Raw genomic sequence first — 23660 nt, forward strand, 5'->3', positions numbered from 1 at the left:
CTGTCTGCAAAGCACGTGCAAATGAAAGTATTGTTATATATACAAAACGCGTGACAAAGTTATAAACAATACAGCCTGGCTATAAATGTAGGGTAGAGATTCTCTAGAGAAATTTCTAAATTTCCCAAGAAAGCACTCGGTATAATCAAAGTCTTACCCAAAGGCATCCCTATGAGGGGGGAAGAGAGGCTCAGCCCGCCAACTGATCCCAGAAATCGGTGATGGAATTCTTTGCGATGGTGTCTTCCCTGGGTATCCCCCCTCTCTCGGGCTATTTTTATACTATTTGTTATGTTCAAGGTGGAGTTTGAGTGACTTTAGTCATACATACTTTTATTATGATTAGTGTAAAATTCTCTCGCTTCACAATTAAAGGTATAGTTCACGAGAAGTTCAGGGCACAGACTCAAGAAGGAGTGGTCGCACCTTGGAGGCGGGTAGCCTTCGGGATGGAGCTGCGTTTTGGTATTATAATGACATTATAATGAGGAAAGTTCACACAAAGGACAGCATTTCATAAAAATTTGACAAAATGTTGGCTCTGAGTATCGAGCGGGCAGCTAATTGGCAGCTTATCTGTTTCATGTTATCATCCCATTCCCGTATCTCCTATACATCATAAGGTAAAGACGTGGAATAATTGCATCCTGTCCTGTACCTCATGTAGCTTCACAAGCATCCTTATCAGGGAACCACAGGTGTATTCTTCATGCCAGCTGTGGCTGTTTTCCACCTCAGAAACCTCTTGATTTTATACTTTTCCTTAATGCGTGAACAATGCTGTACTTTTGTATTTTTAGCCAATTTAATAATTATTCCATACACATACAAATATTTTAAGCAAGAATGTGACTGGAAGTTTTATAATCATATAAAACCATAAGGCACGTGTTTCCATTATTATGGTGGGACAGAGCATGATAAATCTTCATATTCTATTGAAAGAAAAAATGTGAAGAATACTGTGTCCGGCCAAACCAGTTTGCAAGTATGTGTGCCTTGTCAATGAATCATTGGTGGTCAGAAAAGAGGATTTTTAGCCTGTAGATATTAAAGGCAACCAGAAATATCTTTGGCAAGTTCCTACAAAACAATAATATAATCTATTAATGATGCAAAAGGGGTAAATAACATTCTAGAATCTTTTGCAGCAGACTTATGTATGTACAGATGGCTTCAGAAGTGCAAATGTGTTAGTTGATTTGTCTTCATATAAGGTGATATCTTAAAGGATAACATTTTAAAGACAATGTGGGTATTTATTTGCTTTTCTATGTTCTTTAATGGCAGATAAATGGTAAAACAAGTTTCTTTCAAATAAAAGGAACATCTCACCAGAGATGAAAGTTACTCTTTCCCTCCATCCTTGCCTCTAACCCTTCCAAGTCCTTCATCTCCAGCCCCCTGTTGTTGCAGCTGTGGGGCTGCTCACATCTCTTTTCCATCTCTTCTGGAACTGTACTTTTTTGGAACAGCCTGTCTTGTACCCCATGTTGAATTGAGAAACAAGAAGCCCCACTCTTTGCCTTGATTAGTTTTCTGCATGTTTAGCTAATTGAATAGGTTCAGGCATGAATGGAGGACACTGACAGAATCAGTGCTCGTCCCACTGTTAGCTGATCACTGCTTTCCTGTGTTGTCTGCCTCCCTGGGTGGTCATAAGAGTTTTTCTCGCCATTCAGTGAACCAGATTGGGAACAGATCTGGATTAAAAACTGAATCATTTTGCCAGTTTAGCTCAGCTTTGTGATCCATTTAATTTAGCAGATGCTCAAATATTTTGTGTCAGGATAAAGGAAAAGCAGAAATGAGCAGGGGCAGTCCTAGCTTATTCCAGTTTCAAGTGATAGTGGTTAAACAGCCTAAATAATGAAGCACATACTGAAGCATGGAACAGGTAAAGTTTTTGACAGAGTTCCAAACAACAGAACTCCATCTTGCAACAGAAGGTATTAAAAAGTCTGATGTTACTGCTATTTGCGTTACCTTTAACAATGACTTTCCAGGTTGTGGTTCACTGTGTGCTCTCTGCATCATACGTTAATTTTAATGTCCACAAGACGTTAAAAGAATTAGAACTAAGACCAATAGGAAGAACAAATAACACTTCTTAGAGTGCTCAGTGGGTGAGCAAAATTGACAGACGAGTGGTCTATAAGATTCCTTGCTACTGTTTTTCTGTAAGTGCACTGAGTTCTATGTGGCTAAGCATCGAGAACACTTCAGTGGTATTAAAAATGCAAAGAATTGCAGTGTTTACTAGCTGCAGCTGTGACTGTGGGGGTCTAGACTGTTTTTAAACAGTCATCTCTGGAAAATCTACACAGCTGAGACACACAAGAGAGTCACTTCGGCAGCTCATGAGGAGCCCTGCTTTTGCCTGATAGTCAGCCTTCAGCTGTGTCTCACGAGGTGTGAAAGGTGACAGCCAGCAGACTATCATCTTCTGTTAGAGCACTTTCTGGTCATTCGATATTTCTCATTTCTGATAGCCTGCCATGAAAAACAATAGACTCATAAATGCTCCTGGAGATGAATGTTTTTCCTAGTGGGGTTACAGTTAGCTCTGCTTCCTCTGTATGGGAGCGGAGACAGAGAGACTCCAGAGAGCCATTCAGTTTAGCAGCTGCTGCTGCTAATCACCAGTCTTGATACCCAAACCTAAGGCTTTGGTGTGATGATCAGGTTAATCTGGTCCAAGACTGTGCCAAGAGAGCTGGACTGCAGGAACATCAGCTGTTGGGTAGGGTAAGAAGATCAAAAGAATGTCTGAACAAAAAGGTAATGTATAATGAAATAGATGTCCCCTTCTGGAGCGGGTTGGGGGGGAAGCTTAAAAGCTTCTATCCAACAAGTCTTAGGTGATATGGGGTTTTGTGACTAACTCTAACAATAGATGGTTAAAAGTAATGTCTTTCACAACTCAATATATACTTCTTCCTTTAAATTAAATTGGACATATTGACAGTGTTGATCCATAAGGCTTTGTGTCCTGTTCTAACCCTTGGGCATGTGTCTACATAGGGTTCAGCTATTGGGTAGTGACTTTCTGAAAGCTTAAGAAAGGAATGGAAGCAAATCCTGTCATGATTTGGGTGTTGTAACTAATTGATTGCATCTAGAGAGCAGGAAAGGCATTGATTCCATTTTTGAAGCTAATGTATTTACCTAGGCAGGCTATCATGCTTTCTGGAAGTTTTCCAGAAGGGAATTAATTTTTTTTTATCTATTTGCTTTGAACAAGCAACAATGCGGTGGAAATAAAAGGCAAGGGAAAGATAATTGCTGCCTTTCTGCTTCCCTGAGTGTGGAAGATGATAATGCATAATAGGTGGATGGGGCAAGGAATGAAGTGGCAACAATTATATTAGTTCCCTGCCATCACCTTCTATCGAATGGAGTTGAATGCTCAGGAGGGAGTCCAGTCAGCTTCCAAGAACATCACTCAGCAGTGGTCTCTGAGCAGAGACAGCTTTCTGTGTGTTGGTATTATCACTTCTCTTCCCTTCTGCCTGCAAAGGCAAACTTGGGGGGGGGGGGGCAGGGAGCTGTCTCTCTCTACTGTTAATTTTGGCTTTCATATCAGCTGTCAGAGACTGTATTACTTTTCACCCATGGTGTCCTCTATAGTAACTCAGGAAAGACACAGTCTGTGAGCAGCTGACACTCAGAAAGGTGTGTTGCCCTGATGAGGGATAGAACAGGCTCTTGGGAAATGCAGCAAGACTATATGGAGTGTTAGGACTTGGCTCATGTTTAAGCCGTGTTGTTACCAGCAGTGGTACCAGAAAAATATCTCAAACGAAAGGGAAAACATGATAAAAGCTATTACATTATGTACTTTCTGAGGGGAAAACATGTTGTATATGCACTTAAATGACCTCTTCGTGTACAGTAAAATGTCCTAGTGCATATAGCTTCAATACAAAATTACTAGGAAGTAAATGAGTCTGCAAAAAGATCATGAGACTCATGGATGCAGTTAGCCAATAGACTGTGTGCACAAGGTGCTACCGCATCTTTTTGGATGTTGTGATCTTTGACCTGTTTACATTTACTAGCAAGTTCTTGCAGGCTATTTACAGACAAGTACAAGTGCTTTCTTAGGGTGAGAGCTGTCAGTAATGGTAGTATTCAGGAGCTATTTATCTATATTTTTCTGAGCGCATGTTCATTCATTAGCATATCATCTGGGCTGACATGTCTTTTTCAACAGAGATCTGAGTCTCTGAGTAGGTTAAGCTAAACCAAAAGAAATTAACCTAACCTGAATATGGAATTCTTTGCTTTGCCTCTTTGTTCCAGATAAATTTATTGAATTTAAATGAACTTTTGTATTACTGAATTGAGAGTCACTACTGAATTACAAGGTAGTATTTTTAAATGGAATGTTTTTTCATTTAGTAGTAGGTATATTAAAAGATTATGAGCAGAAAGATGATAATAATTTTAAAGCTTAATTAAAGATAGAGATATGTATTTATTCAAAATAACTGCATTTGTACTATAAAAATACATAAGAAAAGAAGTTAGGGAAATAAATTCAACTGGTTTGAATGTCTGTATTAAACACTGAATTTATCTATCCTGTAAATATTTAAGTATTACTATGTACAAAATGTCTTCATTAATCTATTCTTCGTACTGATATTTATTTGTAAATTCTTTGGTTATATACATACATGGTGTTTATGGCAGTTGTCTTGAGATGCAGATCAATAGCTAATTAACTGTAACTGTTTAACTTTCTCCATAAATCATAAATTAACTAAATCAGAATTTGAAAGATGTGGTAAATGACTTCTTATTAAAGCAATACACTTTCTCCCAGAGTCATTAAAAAAAAAAAAGAGAGAGAGAAGGGGAAAATGCTGTTTAGAAAAAAATCTGAGTTTTGCTCCAATGAATGTAAATAATGAAAAAATGACTGTAATTTTTTTAAAATCAGCGATCAAGTAGTTTAGTGTATACTTCATTCCATCTATTTATAGTAACCACACAATAAATCAATTTTTTCATTCTGTATGCATTATTAGTATCCAGTGCTGAAAGCTACTACTTGCAAGAATAAGAATTTCATGGTTAATCTTTTTGGCACGATTCAGGTACAAGTATGTTGCTGTATATCCAGGATAGGCAGAAATTTACAGACTTTACACCGGAATCACTGAAAACAAAGTGCTTTATAATTTGAAAATATATAAATGATGGCGAAGGACACAATGGATTCATGCAGTTGTATGCTGCTTCTTCAGGAAAAATACGCATATAAATACTTGAATTATACTCTTTTCACGTGTGCTTTTGTGTCATGCTACTCAAGAAGTAACATATACATCTATCATATTAGCAGTATGGTATGACATAATTGCCTTAAGCTATGTTAATTTTGAATCAGGACTGCAGAGAAGTGCATAAAGTACATACAATATTACATGAAATGTTAAAGTTGATAAATTAAAACTATGTGTTCTAGTTACAGTCAAGCAACATTAGCATAAAAATGAACTAATCCATGCAATTTATATGCTTGCAACTTCAAACACATGAATACTAAAATAGTACAATCAATGCTTGTATTCTCAGTAAACTTATACTGTTTCTTCTGGAGACGTTTCACTTAACTGTGAAATGAAAATGGAAAATACTCTTCATGATCAAAACCAATCCATTAATCTGGGTCTCAGAATAACCCCAATAAAAAAGTGTTTTGTAAAACTACTGTTTTGAACAACTAGTGTTTGAAACAAAAGTATTATGCTGAAAAAGTACATGAAAGAAAAAAAATTACACATCAAAAAGGTAAGCTCTTATGGTCCATTTTCAAAGGAACTTAAGTCATTCAGCTTTTGAAAATAGTGCCCACAAAATCTTGTATTAAAAATGTTTGCTGTATTTTAAAAATGGCAATCAAATACACTGACAATATATTGACAATCATTAGAAAATATTAATGATGCAGTCCCCAGTTAATCACCTAAAGAAAGTACTATGCAAGAGCTTGACAATCAGAAACTGAACTGAATGGCATAAAATTGATTAGGGGCACTTCCAAAACAAGCAAAATTAAATAAAATATTTCTTAAAAAAAAACCAACCACCCCCCAAAACCTAAGGAAGTACAGTAACACAGATAAGGATCTTTCTTTTAAAAAGAATATCGATATGTCCTGTGATACTTGTCTTCTCTGCAGAGCTATAAATCAATCATTGGACAAGGAGAAAAAAATACTTGATTACATAAAAAAAATCCACTCTTCAGGTTTATCTATATCTACCTACATAGGCCATATGAGTAAATGTCATCATACATCCTTGTACTCACACAGGAAATGGAGGGATATGCTGCCTACAAAACCATGCTAGACCTACATAGATTTTGTGGACAGAGTTGTTTTTGAGTATTTGGTTCTAAAGTGTTTGGCTTTGTAGTGTTTCCTCCGATCTAATGTTTTGGGTGATGGTAACTGCTGAGTGTTAAAAGGAGATACATTACTAAAATTGGACTTCATGATCTGTAACTGCTAGCAATCTTGATTTTAATGTATTAGTCACTAAACTGATATTAATTGTAGTCAACTAATGTGATATGACAACAGATTTTTTTTCAAACAGATGAAAACTGAAGAGAAAGCTTAAATGTGATAGTCAGAAGTTCCTTAATGCTTGAAACATCCTGAAAGTTAAAGGGCCTCTTAAAAATCTAATTAATCTTCCCTTATTTTTAAATACAGAGAAGCAAACATTTGCTAAAGTCTAAATTCATTTGAAGTCATCACTTTACAGACATTTGTCCAATAATCTGTTTAATTATTCATGCCCAGATAACAGAAAAATTGATAGGCAGGCATAAAATTATTTCTAAACCATGAAAACTTCCACCTCCGCTTCTTGGCTACAGGTCAGGAACTCCTGAAACTAAAACCGTATTTCCAATATGCATCCATAGCTCTCTAAGCAGATAATGTTTGTCCATATATGTTTGTTTTCTGTTGTGATCACTCAGTGAGAGGTTGTTCCTCAAAGTTATATTAAGAATTGCTAAGCACAACCAGTCTTCCATGATGTGTTATCATTTCCTTTCATATCTACTGCCAAAAAGAAATCAGGTCCAAAAGAAAGAAAAGGAGAAGGCAGGCTACCAAAAAATGTAGGTCACGCACATAAGCCTTTTGGCTATAACTGTCCACCAGTTCCCAGCCTTTCAGAACTGGCATACTACTTTTAAAGTATAAAAAGCAGTTGGTATTGTAATTAGTGGGTTTTTTGCATTTAATTATTATTCTGAGGCTGTTCTCTAAAATGAAGCCACATGTTACGTGATTGCAGTCCCTGTGCCATTGTTTCATAGAGTTCCAGTTGTATCACTGTGCTTTACTTTCTCGCAAGTAATACTACGGGTTTTTCACACATTTGCAGAAGGGAACTACTACTTCCCAGGGCAGCAGCTTCATTTGTTCTGGAAAGCTGTGAGGAACATCTCATAGTATGGTGTTTCATAGAAGTACATATTCATTCTAAGTGGTTAAGCTGCTCCAGTCAACACAGTACTGCACTTTCATACGTATTGTACTTACTGGGGTCTGTGGTGTTTTGGTTTTGTTTTTTCTTTTTTGAGGGGAGGTGGTGTGTATGTGCCTCCAAGGAATACTTTTCAGGCAGGGTCTTTGGGTAGAATTCAGTTTGGCTAAACATAGGTGTCCAGTGCCATTTGAAATTTCCCTGTAATTCCTTCAGGGTAGAACTATCGGATTCAAAAAAGTGTTAAGCACTTAATCTCCTGTTCCTCCTCAAACCCTCTACTGATGAGGAAAAATAGTCTAGATAAAACAATTATAACTAATTGAGCTATATCAAATTTGTTTTCGAGATAATGACTGAGCCTGGATGCAGAAATTGTAACTGATATGTGTGAATCTTCACAGTACATAGAAAGAGGAAATGAGTTTCTCATTATATCTTCTAGTTTGCATAAATAGTATAATATCCAGGTCTTTAAGATGAAAATCAACATTATTTTCTCGGTTCTATAGTATCTACTGTGGTACAATCTCTATCTGGGATTTATGTACTGCTTAATATGAGTAATGCTTTTACGACATGTGGTTATTTCCTACAGCACAAATTACCAGTTTTTAGTCCTTGATTTAAATGCAAATAAAAATATTGACTTAATATTATTTATTTATTTTAATGGGAAGGTATGTAAAGCAACCTGACTTTTCCTTCCAGTATATAAAGGACAATTAGCAGAATTTTTTAACTAAATGGCCATGTTAAAACCTAATATTAGCAAAAGGTGTTGTACATCTCAACCGAAACTCATCTACTTTAAACTTGCATTCCTTCCTTAAGCTGGCATTGTAGTATTGGACACTGCATTCTCTGAAAGCACCACCTGTGTGAAAGTACCCTCAGAGTAGAAAAACATAAGAAGAAACATCTGATGTCCAGAATAGCTCAAGAGAATGTAAATCTTGATAAGTGGCTGCTGTAATTATTTCTTCTTTGATTTGCTGTTCTAAAAGGGCTGGGTTTTTCTTTCTAGATATCAGTTTAACTCACTTAATACTTCTGTGTTCCAAAGGCAAGGTAAAATGAATGTTTACATCAAACATTCATCAACTGAGTCACTTCCCTGAGTATGCACAATTTTCCCATATTAAAGAGCATTCCTCTGAGCTGCTTGGGCAGCTGTTTTGTACTTGGTTTATAGAAAGCAGTATGGGTAGGAAGGTACTCTGCTTTAGGTGATGTTTGGTTTACTTTTATAGAACAGTCATTTAAAACTGCAAATAAATGATGTTATTAATTTATTTTATTACAGTAAGGCAGATCTTTTCAATAAGAGAAAATTGTTGTTGTGGTGGTGTACAGTCTTATGTAAAATTAAACCCTTTTGAATACCACTGTGTTGCTGAGAGTTCATTCCATTGTTCCCCAGGCTTAATTCTCATCTGTCACTCAAGCTACCATGCTCATTGATGATACTTCTTTCTCTGCTGCCCTTTCCAAGTTCAGTTCCACCCTCTTGCTTTTCTCAAATGTATTTTTCCTTCAGATCTTGTGTGGCCTAGAACTATTGCTCTTGATTTGAGTAAAAGTATTTCTTTCAAATCTTTTTTTTTTTTTTTAAAAAAAAAAAAGCTCCTGAAGAATTTTAAAGAACATTGCAGTAGCTTTCCTCTGCAGGAAAAGTATAGACAAAGTTTGCAATTAGAGCTGAAGAATATAAAGACTCATAAACATGGTGAATTTGAAGTTTAAGAGATTTTTATGGGTTTTGTTATATGCCTCTACTTTATAAGTATGTCAACTTTACAGTTGTTACCAGTTTCATTCTTATATGTTAAGAAGTTTTGAGTGAAAACATTGAAAAGATAAAGTAGCAGTTAGCAGTATGTAGAGAAAACATTGTACTTGAAAGAGATTGAGAAAAAGGACTTTGAGAGAATTGAGAAAACAAACACTTAGGGAATTGACAGTTCTGTCAGAAAAAACCCAATTAATTATGTATAAAACTGTTAAGAAGAGTAGTAGGGAATAAAACAGATTTACTTTGGCATGACAAATTGCAGTTTAAAACAAATGGTGGTATGATACGTTGATGTACATTTTCTTTCCTATAATTATCTCACATAGATTTTGGTAGGTTATTTTTATTTGGTTGTTTGTGAAGTTAAATGATTTAATTCACATCACGAGGTTCTCATAGGATCTATTTAAAAGTTTGCTGTAAAATTATGTAGTGCACATATGAATGTGATCTTTGTGGCACTTCAGAAAGTAAAAGATCTTCATATTCAGCTGAGTTCTCAGGAATGTGAAATGCAGAGTTAAGGCTTTAAGTAACTGAAGATGAGCCAGTGCAGCCAGCTGCTCCCCAAGGGATGGATGGTCAGGCATGATAACACAGCAAGCAGGGCAGGGGCCTCATCAGCCAGTGCCCTAATGCACTACCCCTAGGAAAGCCTGGGAACAGTCAAACAATAGTGCAGATGGCCAGACAAGTTTGGTGTGATGAAACGGGTCCAAGGTCTAACTAGTGAGTCAGCTCTTACAGGTCGGGATCAGATCTAGTGATGGCAACCAGGGTAAGACACAGCACAATGATCATCATGCAGGTCCATAACAATGAAGCAGGGTCAAGCTCGAGCCTGGAAATCAGTCCAAGAGCGTGGATCTAGATTACTGGTTACATAGGTAGAGCTGCACTTGAGCTAGAGACTGTCACTCCTGTAACATAACCTCAGTCAGGGGCTGGAGGCCCAGGGCCGAACTTAAATGGAGCTGTGGGGCTCATGGATCTTCTGGGGAAGCCCCACGTGAGGCTGGTCTGATGAAGTCTATTGGTGTGCTCAGGGCCCTGAGAGAGACAGACAGACACACAAAATATTCATTGAGAATTACTGTTGTGGATTTCTTTAAATTACTGAGTTACTGATGATAAATGGAATTGATAAAACTGTTTTTTTAATTTTATTAGTATTGTCCAAATTATTTCCCATTAAAAAAATAATACAGAACTTTATATACCCATGTGTCTCTGTAAAGACAGGCATTCTGTTGCAAAATTAAAAGGAATTGATCTGACAAACTGTTCAGCAGCTGTGCTTGGGGTGCTCTGAATAACTCATAGAAATGAGGTTTTGTATTTTGGATAATTGGTTTAATATAGCACAATTTTTAAATATACACATTTTTCAGGACATTCCTTGTTTTTGAACATGGCCTTGTATTCCAATCTAGGAATGAGATAATCATGGAGAAACTTCCAGTAGAAGAGGTGTAGTGTCTAGTTCTGGAACAAAAGTTAACAGCGAAGTTTGATATCTTGCAATATATATAAAATAACCTACAAAACCTAATTATAAAATAGGTTATATATTAAAATAAAATGGAAATATCTTTGTCATGTGGCAGAGATTACTATTCATTTCTTCCAGTATCTTTTCCTATCAGTACATACAGGTTTGCTCCTCCCTGTAATCAGCTGTTATAACTTTCTCTTCTTTAAATCTTTTCACGTGTCTGTTTTTCTTGTGGTTATTGGAGGTGTTCTGGTGATTGTTTTACATCCTATTATGACCTGATGTTGACCTAATTGGCTTGATTATTAATATTCATGGTTTTGTATTTTTTGTTACAGTGACAACCATTCATAATAAATGACAAATCATTCTGACTTGCCCTGAGATTCTGCGTCATAACATTATTCATGATGAATTCTTCGGTGTGAATGGAATAGGAAAGGCTTTTGGAACTTTTTTTGTCCTAGATTAATTAAGGTCTGTGCCTTCTTAGGTGTTTCTGTTCTCGTGTAACTGTATTAACACTTTACTGTTATGCAGTTATTTCATCTTTGATTCCCCAAAGGTTTACGTGCTATAAAGGTTAACACACTTTACTTGGACCTGACTTACATAACTAGTAATTTATTTCAGTGAATAGCCTTGTCGGCTTCTGGGAATGAGTTTACCTAATTAATAATTATAGCTGTGTGTAAAAGATGTATATTCAGTCTCTGTGCAAGTATTCCCTTGAAACTACTAGCAAAGCTGTTCATTTCTAGAAAAGCTAAGATAGTCAAGTCAGGTATCAGTTCTTGTGCAGGGAAATTCCCTTTGTCTATATGGCCTGATCTCAAAAAACCCAAAATGCAGCCATTTCAGGTAGAGGCACAAGAACTCTACAGAAAGAGCTACACAACAGAGGAGAAAAGAGAGCTCCCATGGGAAGAGGAGAGAATGTTTATGAAAAGTTTCATTAGGCTCCTATTGCTGTGACATATTTCATCTTTGAGCTTGAAAGATACCACCATGTTCACGTGTATTCCTATGTTTCGCTTAGTTTAGATGTAAAGACAGATTGAATCCATGTAAGGATCTATTTGAGGTATGAGATAAGTTCATAATAGTCAGATACAGTTTCATGCATGAGGTCAAGTTCAGGCAACGGTTACCATACAGTTTCTTTTATGAAACTTCTCTTACAAATAGTGAGTTTCACACAGTCTTTGACATGAAAGTAAGCTTGTTGGATAACTTTTCAAAGATTGATTTAGAAATGGAGGGAGAGATTTACATGTGGAAGTGTGATGTAACACACTCTGTAGGCCCATCTTACTTCTAAAGGTCACATTTATTTTGTTTGTTTATTGCATGCATATACAATCAATATTTTATATTGATTTTCGAATGTTTTTTAAGTTTTGAAAAATTAGGCATCGGTTAGGAATACAGAGACTTGATAATATACAAGAAAGATTGAGTTCAGTTGAATAAAGAAAAAATGTCTTTCCAGTATAATTTGGAAAAACTACCTAAATTATTATTTTTGGAGTTGGACATATTAGAATAAAGCAGTGGTTTTAATGATATGGTATAGAAGTAGGTGAGATACAGGTGACTAACAAATAGCTTCATAGTGGCAAACACAGTCAAAATCTGGAGTAATTCATAAAATTTCTGTAAGTGTCAGTTAGACATTGTTTTCTTTCTAGGAACAGTCTAAGATGACACTTTGACAGGATCGAGATTGATTAGAAGCTGGCATTTCACTGGACGGCAGAACAGTGTCTTGCTGGTGTCTTATTCACACCAACATGTGTTTCTTTGTGTCACCTGTCTTCTGTGATAGCCTTTGGTCTTGTCAATCAGTTTATGTCTTAATTGCATGTTCTTTTGCTCTGATAAATATCTTGCACTTAGGAAACAATGAATGTAGCTATTGAAGCACTGAAGAGAGAATGCATCTTGAGAGGAGTTCTCAGGTAGCCAGACTGCCTTGTAGTATCCTTGTATCCATCAGAAAAGCTTGGAGGTTACTTTGTAAGATGTTGATTTCTGTCTTGGCACACTTTAGAAAAAACAGAATCTGTCTTCAAAGCTACTGTTCTATAGCAATGTAGGGGAAAATATGAGCTATTACTTACTGGCACGACACTAAGTATACTAAGATTAAAATCACATGCTGTGGTTTTGACCAACCTGACTGACAGCTTTCAGTCCAGTTCACAGCTTTAAGTGGTAAGAATTGGAATTAAAATGTTTTAGGCGTGAGTTACTGTACATGTCTGTTTTCATACACTTTAGCACCAGGCGTTCAGTTGCAGTATTTCTTCAGAATAAGGTTTAATGTAATTGAATAAGTTCCTCCAGCATAATGAAAAGAAGATGCCACCCAGTTTTGCAAACAAAACCTTTTGAGAAAGGTGCACATTAATGATTGAGAAGTAATTCATCATATAACATGAAAATCCCACGATATGGAATCCAAAATGCATCTACATCTTTTGAAGTCTAATCATTTGAAATGACCTAAAAGAAGTAGGAATCTATGCACTTGATAAGTTTATTCCTAAATAATTTTGTGATTGTCTCAGAAGTATAATAAAATGTCGTATTTCTTTGGCTGTCACTGTAAACCTTGTCCAAGTATTTGGTCTCAGTATGAATTCAAGTTTCTATATAAAACATCTTGCCTTTTTGTGTGTGTGGTTGTGTTATCTTCTGCACTGATGGAATTCTAACTATTGAAGATTCACAAAAAGATCTTTCAGCATTTTGCTGTCTAAGTTAAATAGAATTCCTCTATCACACTGTAGAGTTATGCCCCGGGGAGTGTTTATTTTGTCACAACATGTAAATGGTAGTATAAATGAAGCTATTTCACAGAGGATCTAACAGTAGGTCTTGAATGACAACTTGCTTTATGGCTCTTTGCTTATTTTTGCGTTAAAAAAAAAAAAGTACCCAAAGATGACAAACTTCATAATCCAAAATCCCTCAGTTCTAGAACATTTTTCAAAATTTGTACTTCCTTATTCCTCTATTGGTTCCAATTTAATCCTCTTAAAATGCCATTTCCCAAAAACCAAAATGTATCATTTTACCCCTCTGCTTCTTCTGTCAGTGCAGTTTAATTTTTCAGATTACTATCATAAAGAGAATTTATCTGATTTCATTTTAGTTTGACCCTTTATTCTGGCTACTGTCCTCTTCATATATGGAAACTATTTTTAATCCTGAGCTCATGTCATTTGTCCACTTCCATTAATTAAAGCTGTATTAGAGTGAGATTTTGCCTCCTTTCACATCAATGACAAAACTTGTATTTCATCTACAGACCAGTCAGTCCTTTGAAATGCTTGGAGTACTAAGTTCAGGTCTGGCGTTTATTGGTACACCAAGGGGTACCTCAAAGCCTGTGCAAGAGGTTGGAATGCTACTGTTATGGGTCTTATTCAAAAGGAGGTAGTGAAACATGTATAATTAAATAAAGTAATTGTTATTAGTTTAATTATAATTATGTTAGTAAAATTCAGGACAAGCACAACTTATGCATTAAATTCATAGTATATCGAATTAATTATCTCCCTTTCCCAGTACCCAGTCTAAGGTACACAGAATAGTTTGCTGTCTCTTCATCTGTGATGATAGAAAAGTTTGTTGCATCATGTTGTAAGTCAGAACACAACTAACAGAACCTAACTGGAAAATAATGTTAAAGTAAGCTGTGACTTCCTGAATCAGCTTTAACAGAAACAAGACCACCCTATAAATGTATAGCTTGAAGGGTGAAAACACAGTAGGGAGAGGAAAAGTACTTCCTTTGCAACAAACAGTTAATTATGTTCAGGAAGAGGAGGGGTAATCAGGCTGCAGTTATTGATGGGTTATCTTTAGCAGCTGTGCAGATAATGGACTTGGCTGAGGGGTATTTCTAAAAGCAAGCAGGAATAAGCATCTTCCTGCAGGAAACTATGAAGATCAACATCAGTTATGCCTACGAAAATCTTGGGGAAAAGGTGGAGGAACTATTCAAACTTGGAAAAAAAATACGAGTTCTGCTATGGGGACAAATGTATACCTTGAAACTTCATTCATTTTCTCTAGAGGTGAGTCAAAAGACATAGGTCTTATATAATACTTAAGTTCTTAATGATGAGGTAAGTAACCTGAAAAAGGGCGGGGGAAGAAAAAATCGAAGAACTAAACTAAAGCATATATGTAAGTGTATTTTAGTTTCTGTTCATGTGTTACTAAACATTTGCATCTGAATGGTAAGAAGATGGATGTTATTGCTATGTGTTGCTGTTTGCAAATTTAGTTCTCTGCTGTAGTGTTTGGAAACTAAATTTTTAAGTGCAACTTGCACATCTGTAAATGGGAACCTCTGTAGGGGTATAGATTTAATGCTACAAAAAAGGTATCTTAGAGCAAAGTCTGCCTTCTGTTGTCACTGAGACACAAAAATATCTATGTGAGGTAGTTGGGTAATGCTAAATCATATGAATTTATGTGAAGCTTAAAGTAAGTCTTACTGTGATATAGCTAACTGTGGAAAACCTAGCTCACTTAATTCTCCTTTGCAATTTTATGAAATCATTCACTTCCTGTTAACATGATTATAGCTAAGATGGACACATACTGCCTACAGGTCTTCCTAGTGTTTTACTAAACTGCTATTTATCGCACAGCTTTTTAATGTTATACTGATTCTTTTCTGTACTGTATAATTGAGGCCTATGAAATAAATTAAAATTGAAATATAGCTTTATAGTATAATAATCCTTAATGGGATGCCATTTTTCTAGTTCCACATCCCAGATACACTTTTCAATAGTAGTGTTCCCTTCTTCTAAGGGCATGAGTTGACTTGAAGGTAGTGATGCAAAGCACCTTGTTTACAGCTGGAAACTATTTCAGTGCAGTCAGCTTCAGATAATTTCCTGGCAGGTGCTATAACAAGGACAAGTTTATTGTAGCCCAGGTGTATGCAATATTACTAATGTCACTTTGGCCTGATGTGCAAGGCTAGCTGTGATAGCAACTTCTGCATCTACTGCTTCACTGCACCTACAGTTAGAGATATTCCTGAATAGCTTGTGCCGCTGCAGTCTAAATGAGTAACAGATGTGGAAATCCTCCCCCAGAAGTTTCAAGTATCTTATGAACTTATTATATACTTCCAATGCACGTTAAATTGAGTGTTTTTAAAAAGTTACAGCGTTAGAAATGTAGTACTTGAAAGTACTCTTTTTGGTATTCCAAAGAACACAGAAGCTGTTCTTCATCTTTAGTTATTCTTTCCTATCCTCCTTCTGAACTATAAAAGAATGCAGAATAAAACCAGAAGTTACCATCAGCATCCTTATCCCATGACCACTATCAGATGCTTTTCAGAAAGTTACTTAAAGGCAGCGAAACACACACACACGCTACTGAAGTACAGCTCTGCCTGATCTATCAGAGATTGATTTAAGCACAAGATGTTAGTTCCAGCATGACTGTTGCTAGTGGGGAGTGGAACTTGCCGGTTAAAAAAGTCATAATATGTCAAAATAGAGTGCAATTATTTCAATTTTTCTTCCATAAATTATTTCCAGTTATATTCAAAGCTGACAAAATTGATGCTAATGATGAATAGTTAGAAATCAATGCAGATGTTCAGGACTGCCTATTGCAAACAAATAAGCATTCAGAGGATGTCATTATTTGTCTGTATGTGGCCACATTGCAAGTGCTATATAATTAACTGCTTTACAACGAAGCCTGTAGTGAGATTTAATTTTACAAGAAGTGTCATGAAAATGCAAATCGTCATTGAAATGCTAGACCAATTTTAATGTATTTGGGCAACATAATTGAGAGGGAAAACATCTATTAAATAAAAGCGTCAGTGTAACTTTGGTTTTCTATTAAAAATCCTTAGCTTTTGATAAACCAGACTGAACAGCCCTCATGTTTGTCTAGCCTGTGCATTCCTTTGCACTTAACTGTCTTCTCTTGGTAAATTGACTGCAATAAGTTTGGTTATTTTGATCCTTATGGCTAGGAGATGTGGAGGCCTGCTAAGTTTGATGCACAGTGCATCAAAACTTTGACCTAGGCTGCTTGCTCAACTCCTTATATGTGAATATTGCTGGACTTCTTGTTATGAGGCTTCTCTTCTATTTTTTTCCCTTCTCATTGTTCTTGTGAACTGCACTGGTTCAGAGACCACAGTTGGCCGTTATGTTGTAGCAACAGTGAATCAGTATGATTTTCAGGCACTCTTAAGGCATTTGTCTTGTTTTTTTCCAAGCTTTTTGGTTGTGCTACCATGTGGAATTTATGCTCTTCTGATTATCAGCTATGATCCCCTTATTTTCTGACTTAATGCTTGTGTGGAGTTCTCCTAATCTGCTCATATTGCTTATGTTCTTTGTTTCAAAAAATCATAGCTATGTATTTGGTAAGGAACAAAATACGTTCCTTGTATGTAGTTCAGTTACCAGTACAGATTTTCCTCAGCGGTATCTGGTGGGTGCTACTCATAATTCCTGTAAACTGCATGTCATCTGGAGGCTTTATTCAGTATTGAGAAACTGTTTTCTGCCAGGTAGCAAATTAGTTTTTATAGATCTGAATAGAAATTTAAGAATCATTTGTTGTCTAAACTGGACTGATCACTGTGTCAACAGGAAGTGGATAGGTAAAAAGCTGTTCCTACTGTCTGTCTATGCTGCTTTTATGTGGCATAAGAAGTATATCCTAAAAAGAACGGTATTGAAGTGCCTGCTTGTCTGCACTGCTCAGCAATCTGATCACAAACCAATGACTTTCTATAAGAGTTCCAAACGAGTTAAAAGTTTTTGTCTGCATGTGTACCTTATGCCTCAATGCTTAAGAATACTCTTGACCCTACGTACTTTCAGTTAAGGCAGAGAAAGCTGTTTTTCTCCATTTCTTATGAATCAACATTGACAACCAACTCTCCATCTGACCTTGAGGTTAGTTACCCTAATAATTCCTAAGGCTAATTATTACCTAGTATTTCCAGTCTAGTTAACAGATGCAGGATGGGATGGACTACTTATACTAGTATCATTTGGCTGATTTACCTTACAATAAAAAAAAAGTATATTTCTTTTTGTGAAAAGGAAAAAGGTTGAATCTGCAAACATGCAGCTCAGAGATGAGGGGAGGGGAAGACAAGCCTCTTCATGCTTTGTTTGCATCAGTGCACTCAGCTGTGCATATCAGAGAGAACATTTTTCTCCTCACATAGAGGAGCACTATTCTAAAAGTCCAAGATAATTAAATAGTAATGCGTGGACCTAAGGATATCACTGAAGTATAGTAGAAATACGCTGCAACTTTACTTAGGCAGGCCTCTGTCCTCTGTAGATTGTACCTATAGAATTTTACTGTATACTTTTATTTTGCTACTTAACTGTTACTGTGCAAGGCAGTATCTTTTGAATTACTTAGATTCTTACAAGAGTGGTAGAGTCTATACAAATTAACAGGTTACTATTTTAACCTGTACTTAATAGTCCTGAACTGAATTAGCATTTTTCAGCTTAAACCAACATTCTTCACGGGTCTGGTGAAATAGCTGAATAATGAAGCCTTATTATAGTTGGCCTGTGTAGCTGTACAACTTCTCTAGGGGGACAACCAATTGCATAACAGATTCTTATTTCAAATATTTGTTAGAGTTCTGTTAATGATGCTTATCTGATCAAATATAAGTTTTTGTTGTGGTGACTTTTTCATGGGGCGGTGTTGTTTTGGGGTTGCTTTTTTTTTCTTTTCCTTGTAGAGCTTTATTCCTAGGTCTTGAGAGGTATAAATGGTTACAGGATGTCACGTCAATAACTCCTTTAGTGCAGTTTGCAAAGACTTTGTGACCAAATCTTGCTCTGTCTCACAAGGATATACCTTTACTGAGGGAAAATTTCCTTTTTTTTTTCCTCTCTTGGTGTTTTTTTTTTGTTGTTGTTGTTTTTTCTTTTCTCTTCTCCTCCTGCCATTTGATGTCAAAGTCCTTGTAATCCTGACTTATGAACAACTATAATTGGGAAATATATTCCTTTACTGATGCTTTTTTATACTCTTTTAATAATATAAGGGGCAAGGATCATGTCTTTTTAAGCCAGTATACTCCTAGAATTAATGGAACCCCTGTAACCAAAGAGGATACTATGAGCCAGTCTTCTCTGCTTGAACATATCTTAATTGCTTCAGAATGCCTGGATAGATGGGAATTGCTTCAGAACTGCAGTTTAATATTCTGTTACAGCAGAGAAAATCCAGCATATGGAGATACTGCCATGTGTTTTGCTGTAGTTACTGTCTAGTGTCTGTTTATTTTTCCCAGTATACTGAATCAACTATATATATGCCATGATATGACTTCACAGTCAAATCACCATCAGGTCTGGGCACTCTTCCCTGTAAACATTCTGGTTCAGTTTATCAACTAACAGCCCAAGTAGAGAGTAGCAGAGTAGTTGGAAATAAATGGGGAGGGGAAATGAGTTTTCTCTACCCGTTTCTTCAATTGTAGTGAACATAAGACAGAATATTAATTATTAAACTTGAAAAACATTATTTTCAACTTGATATATTTGATTTTAACATTCAAATCATAGAAACAAAGCTGTTTGAAATAGAAATATCAAGTTTTCTTAAATTGATGCTCTTATTTGCCTTTTGGAAAAAGTGGGCGGGAGTTAAAAACAGATGCAAATAATGGAAAAATACACTAGATGACTGTCTTTAGCCTGGTCATCCCCCGCAACAAATATTGATCTAACTCATGGTGTCATGTCATTCATCAAATATGAATAAAATAAATCTTCCATGTTGAGGGCTAAATATATCATAATGAAGTGTTTTCCTCCATTATTTTCCATAGTTTGTTTCGATTTAGTATTGACAAAGCAAAGCCACCTGTGAATCCACTCACTGAAATAGTACTTACTGAACAGCTTATCACATTGAATAGGAAGATGAGAGTTCATGATTTCGGATCAGCTCTTTTCCTGATAATTGTAAAGTTACCCTTATGCTAACTACCATGATAAGTTTTCATAACTTTATATTAAGGCCAACTTCCACAGAGCTAATATTTTCTAGTATATAGAGGATACTATATACAGAGGAAACGGATGATGGTTCTAGCTGACTTTGATCAACTTGTCCATAGACTTGTCAGGGTGGTTTTAATTTTATTTTTTTTCATACTTTGCTGTTCTGAGTACTTGTGGTTTTTCTTCCCCCCTTTTTCCAGGAGAAATAAAGATCAAGCTGATGGAAGTAATTTTGCAAAAGCAAGATGGGCCAGGGCTATTCAGAAGGTAAGAGCTGCTCTTAAAACTACTGATGTATTACTGTCATTTCAAACATTTTCTCAGATGGACGGAGAATTTAGTATAAGGTTTCTAGTTCATGTAAACTGCTATTCAGTTACAGAAGGGTTTGAGGATGTGGCTGCTGAGTTTCTGATAGACAAGACAATTCCTCCTATTGCTTCTTAAATCTCTGTTGTTCCCTCACCTCAGGATTTTTTTCTTTTAAACAGAAAGAGGATGAGATTCTGAAACTTTCTTTAGGTGCATGAGAAACGATTGTAGTTTGGCTATCTTAACTGTGTTGCATATAAATCCAGAAACCATATCTTCAGTTGTGTGCCACTTCTGGATAGAAGAAAGGAACTAATAATCCAAGACTTAAAATCCCGTTTTTTGCATTAAACTGTTCAACTTTGGCTGCTGGTAATGTTTGATGTGCACAGGTGAGCACAGCTGTGCAGTCCCTTCACATGGCTCTTTCTTGCAGTGCAGAATGTTATTATAACACAGTTATAATGTCCAGTTCTGTATTCTCAATTGGGTAACTTGTGTCCTTACCGTGATGCCTGCACCAAGCATGTGCCTAATGCTGAAGATTCGTCAGAACTTGGTTCTAAACCTATTCTTAATAAACGGCCTTTCTTAGTGAAAAGTAGATGTGTATATGTGAAGTTACATGCTAGCATTTTATTCAACTAAGCTTTTGATTTTCCTGCTCCTATGCACACGTTAACAGATCTCGCACAAAGCAAAATGAAATGTATGATCTCGTCGCTTGTTACATCAGATTTGTAGTTTGCTTAAACATGGAGACTTTAATTTCCTTCTTTTTTCTACCTACAAATTAATTTGAATAAGATTTTTCTCCTGTTAAAGTTATTTTGCCTGAAATATGCGTATTTATGCTTCAGTGGCTTAGGTTGTGGGTTGCCTTGGTCTTTTGGCTTTGTCTTTTTGTTCTGAACATAAACTGGTTTTCAGAAGCAGTACACTGGTATCATCCCATTGTTGATTTAGTACAACTGATGTGACATGAAGTGCTATTCTTTGCTCAGAAAATTGGAGAGGAATGAAGGATGAATGTCTGCCAATGCCTAATCAAAGTAAGCTTTACACTTGCAATTATTCTTGTGGCTAAAAAAGGGCCATTGACAAAATGAACATGCAGCACAAGAACAGAAAACTAAACAATACTGATGTATTTTACAGAAGATACAATTCACAGAGCCTTGTAATGGAGGCAAGCAGAAAGATAAAGCAAAATAAGTAATTTTCCAGAGAAAGTAATCCCTATATGTAGGTATTTATACTGTAAGATCCTGCTTCTACAAGAAGGCAACTTCCCATATCCGTAAGGAGCTGGAAAAAGAAATAATGACCTTGAGTAACCACGGGGAAGGTTTTTAGGCATTGGAGCAGGCTGTAGGTAGGGTATCCATCACCAGAGGCCTTTAAGAAGAGAGAAGTAACAATAATTGCTGTGGGTTTTTTGAGTGTTCTTTGAGGTTTAGGAAGGGGGTTTATTTTGGAACAGGGATGGGTGTGTGTGGGGAGATTTCTCAGGTGGATAGTCTTTAAAATAGACAAGTACAAAATACCTGCCTATAAAGGAGAAGTGAAGTGCTATAGCTTCAGGTATTTCCTCACAGATGAAACAACCATGAATTCTTACTGTATGTAAAATATATGTGGCTTAAATTCCAGTAAGAATATTTGGAAAGTATGCTTTTGATAGTAACCTATGGAAATAAGAAATTGAATTAGGCAGTTCTGATCAAATGTGAGATGACATCCAGTGGTTCACCGGAGGCATTGTAGCTAATGAATATTTACTCAAACATTGACCAGATAGGAAAAGTGCCAAATTGATGTTTTGGAGAGTGTCTTTTTATATAATAAAATGCCTTGATGACTGTTTGAAAAAACAATAGTTAGGCCTTCTTGCAATCATATAGGATATAGCAATGCTAAGTTAAAGCATTAAGAAATCCTTCCCATATTTGCGAAGGGAGAGGAGTTAAGCATTTGAGGGAAAATTGCATGTCAGGAATTAATAGCTTTTAAAAAGACAATGCTGGAGTAGATAGGGTCCTTTAATTGCTGCTCTGCTTATCGATTAAAAACAAAAATCCAAAATAGAATTCTTTTACAATAATCTAATGCTAGTATCTGTTTTTCAGTTTCATGTTCACTGTATTGCCAGGAACAGTGAACAGGGAGGGGTTTGTCTGTTTTCCATAGTTCTCTAACAGATTTGAAATAAACACTATGAAGTACTGCCGATAATGAGAAGATACATTTAGAGGGGTTTTTTCTTTTAACTGGGTGTCAGCCTTGAGTACAATCAAAGGGATTTTCCCCCATCCTCCCTCCCACCCCAGTTGTGTATGTCACTTTGATTATTTCTTTAGCTACTAATCCTATGTGTAGTAGAGACTGTTTTGCCACTGAAATAAAATCACTTGAACAAATAATTGTCACCTCTCTGAGATGGGTATGCTTTTTATGAAGTACAGAGTATAGTAATTAGTTCCTAAGGCTAACATTAAGTAGGAGACTACTTGTGTGAGTTACCCCTTCTATCATTCCACAACTGTGTTTAGTGATAATAGCGAGTATTGGAAATAAAAGGTGGTGAAATAGTGGCACTACATTTACTGGTCTTACAACCTGAAGATCAACAGTGATAGTGACAGAGACTGACCTAGGCAAATCTTCCCTATGTGCCTTATATCTTAGGTTGCAAAATGAGCATAGCACATCTGTATGTCACAGTATATGCCATTAAATAAAAAAAATTGATGTGTGTTCCAATATTTAAAAAACGATGATATAGAATTAAATATTCACTGTGGATTGTTCTTGTGCTGTTCTTTGTGATTCATGGTTAACTATATGATGGATGCAGTGGTGATGCTCAGTATGAAAATGCTCACTGACAGAAAAGTTATCAGTAGCTTAGTTCTGTCAGCACTATTGATTTACTGTCTAATTCAGAAACAAAACTTGATAAACTAATACTAAAGGAGATATTACACAGTGACAGCGAAGGGAATTTAGGACTGGGTAAGCAGAAATCATTCTCTGTTTAGGAGCCATGGGGTTATGAGACTAATGCAAAGCTTCCCTTTAAAAGATTTCAATAGGCCCAAAGAAATTGCAAATTTTTTAAAATCAATCTTTCAGTTGAACAATTTTTTAACCCTGCATTTTAAGTAATATTCTGTATGCAAGTGTGTCTTGAAGTGGGAATAGGCAGGCTTTTCCTTTTCATGAAGTATTAATAATAGATATTTTGTATCCTGATGCAATTCAAAAGTAATCATAGTGCTCAAGTAACAATCGGCATATTGATTGGGCCAAATGTTTGTCAGCAAACAAGCTGCATTTCTTAAAGTTTAGTGACTTTATTTCAAAGATGAAATATGTAAACAAAAAGTTACAAACTGACAATTCAAAAACAAAAAAATGTTGAAGTACATATTCTTTTAAATTAAGTGAATTTAGTATCAGTGCAAGTTTGCGAACTTTAAGA

At 36.0% G+C, this 23660-nt stretch overlaps 1 protein-coding gene across 4 annotated transcripts in view; it reads left to right on the forward strand.

Annotated features, from left to right (window-relative positions):
* UNC13C (unc-13 homolog C) overlaps window positions 1–23660 on the forward strand; it is a 239651-nt gene that overhangs the window by 25396 nt on the left and 190595 nt on the right. For all 4 annotated transcript variants that reach the window (XM_074600306.1, XM_074600305.1, XM_074600303.1 and 1 more), the window contains one exon: window positions 20065–20131. In XM_074600306.1, the coding sequence (XP_074456407.1) occupies window positions 20065–20131 (67 nt within the window). The remainder of the gene's footprint in view (window positions 1–20064; window positions 20132–23660) is intronic.

Source organism: Larus michahellis, chromosome 9, assembly GCF_964199755.1.
Source record: "Larus michahellis chromosome 9, bLarMic1.1, whole genome shotgun sequence".
Lineage (NCBI taxonomy): Eukaryota > Metazoa > Chordata > Aves > Charadriiformes > Laridae > Larus > Larus michahellis.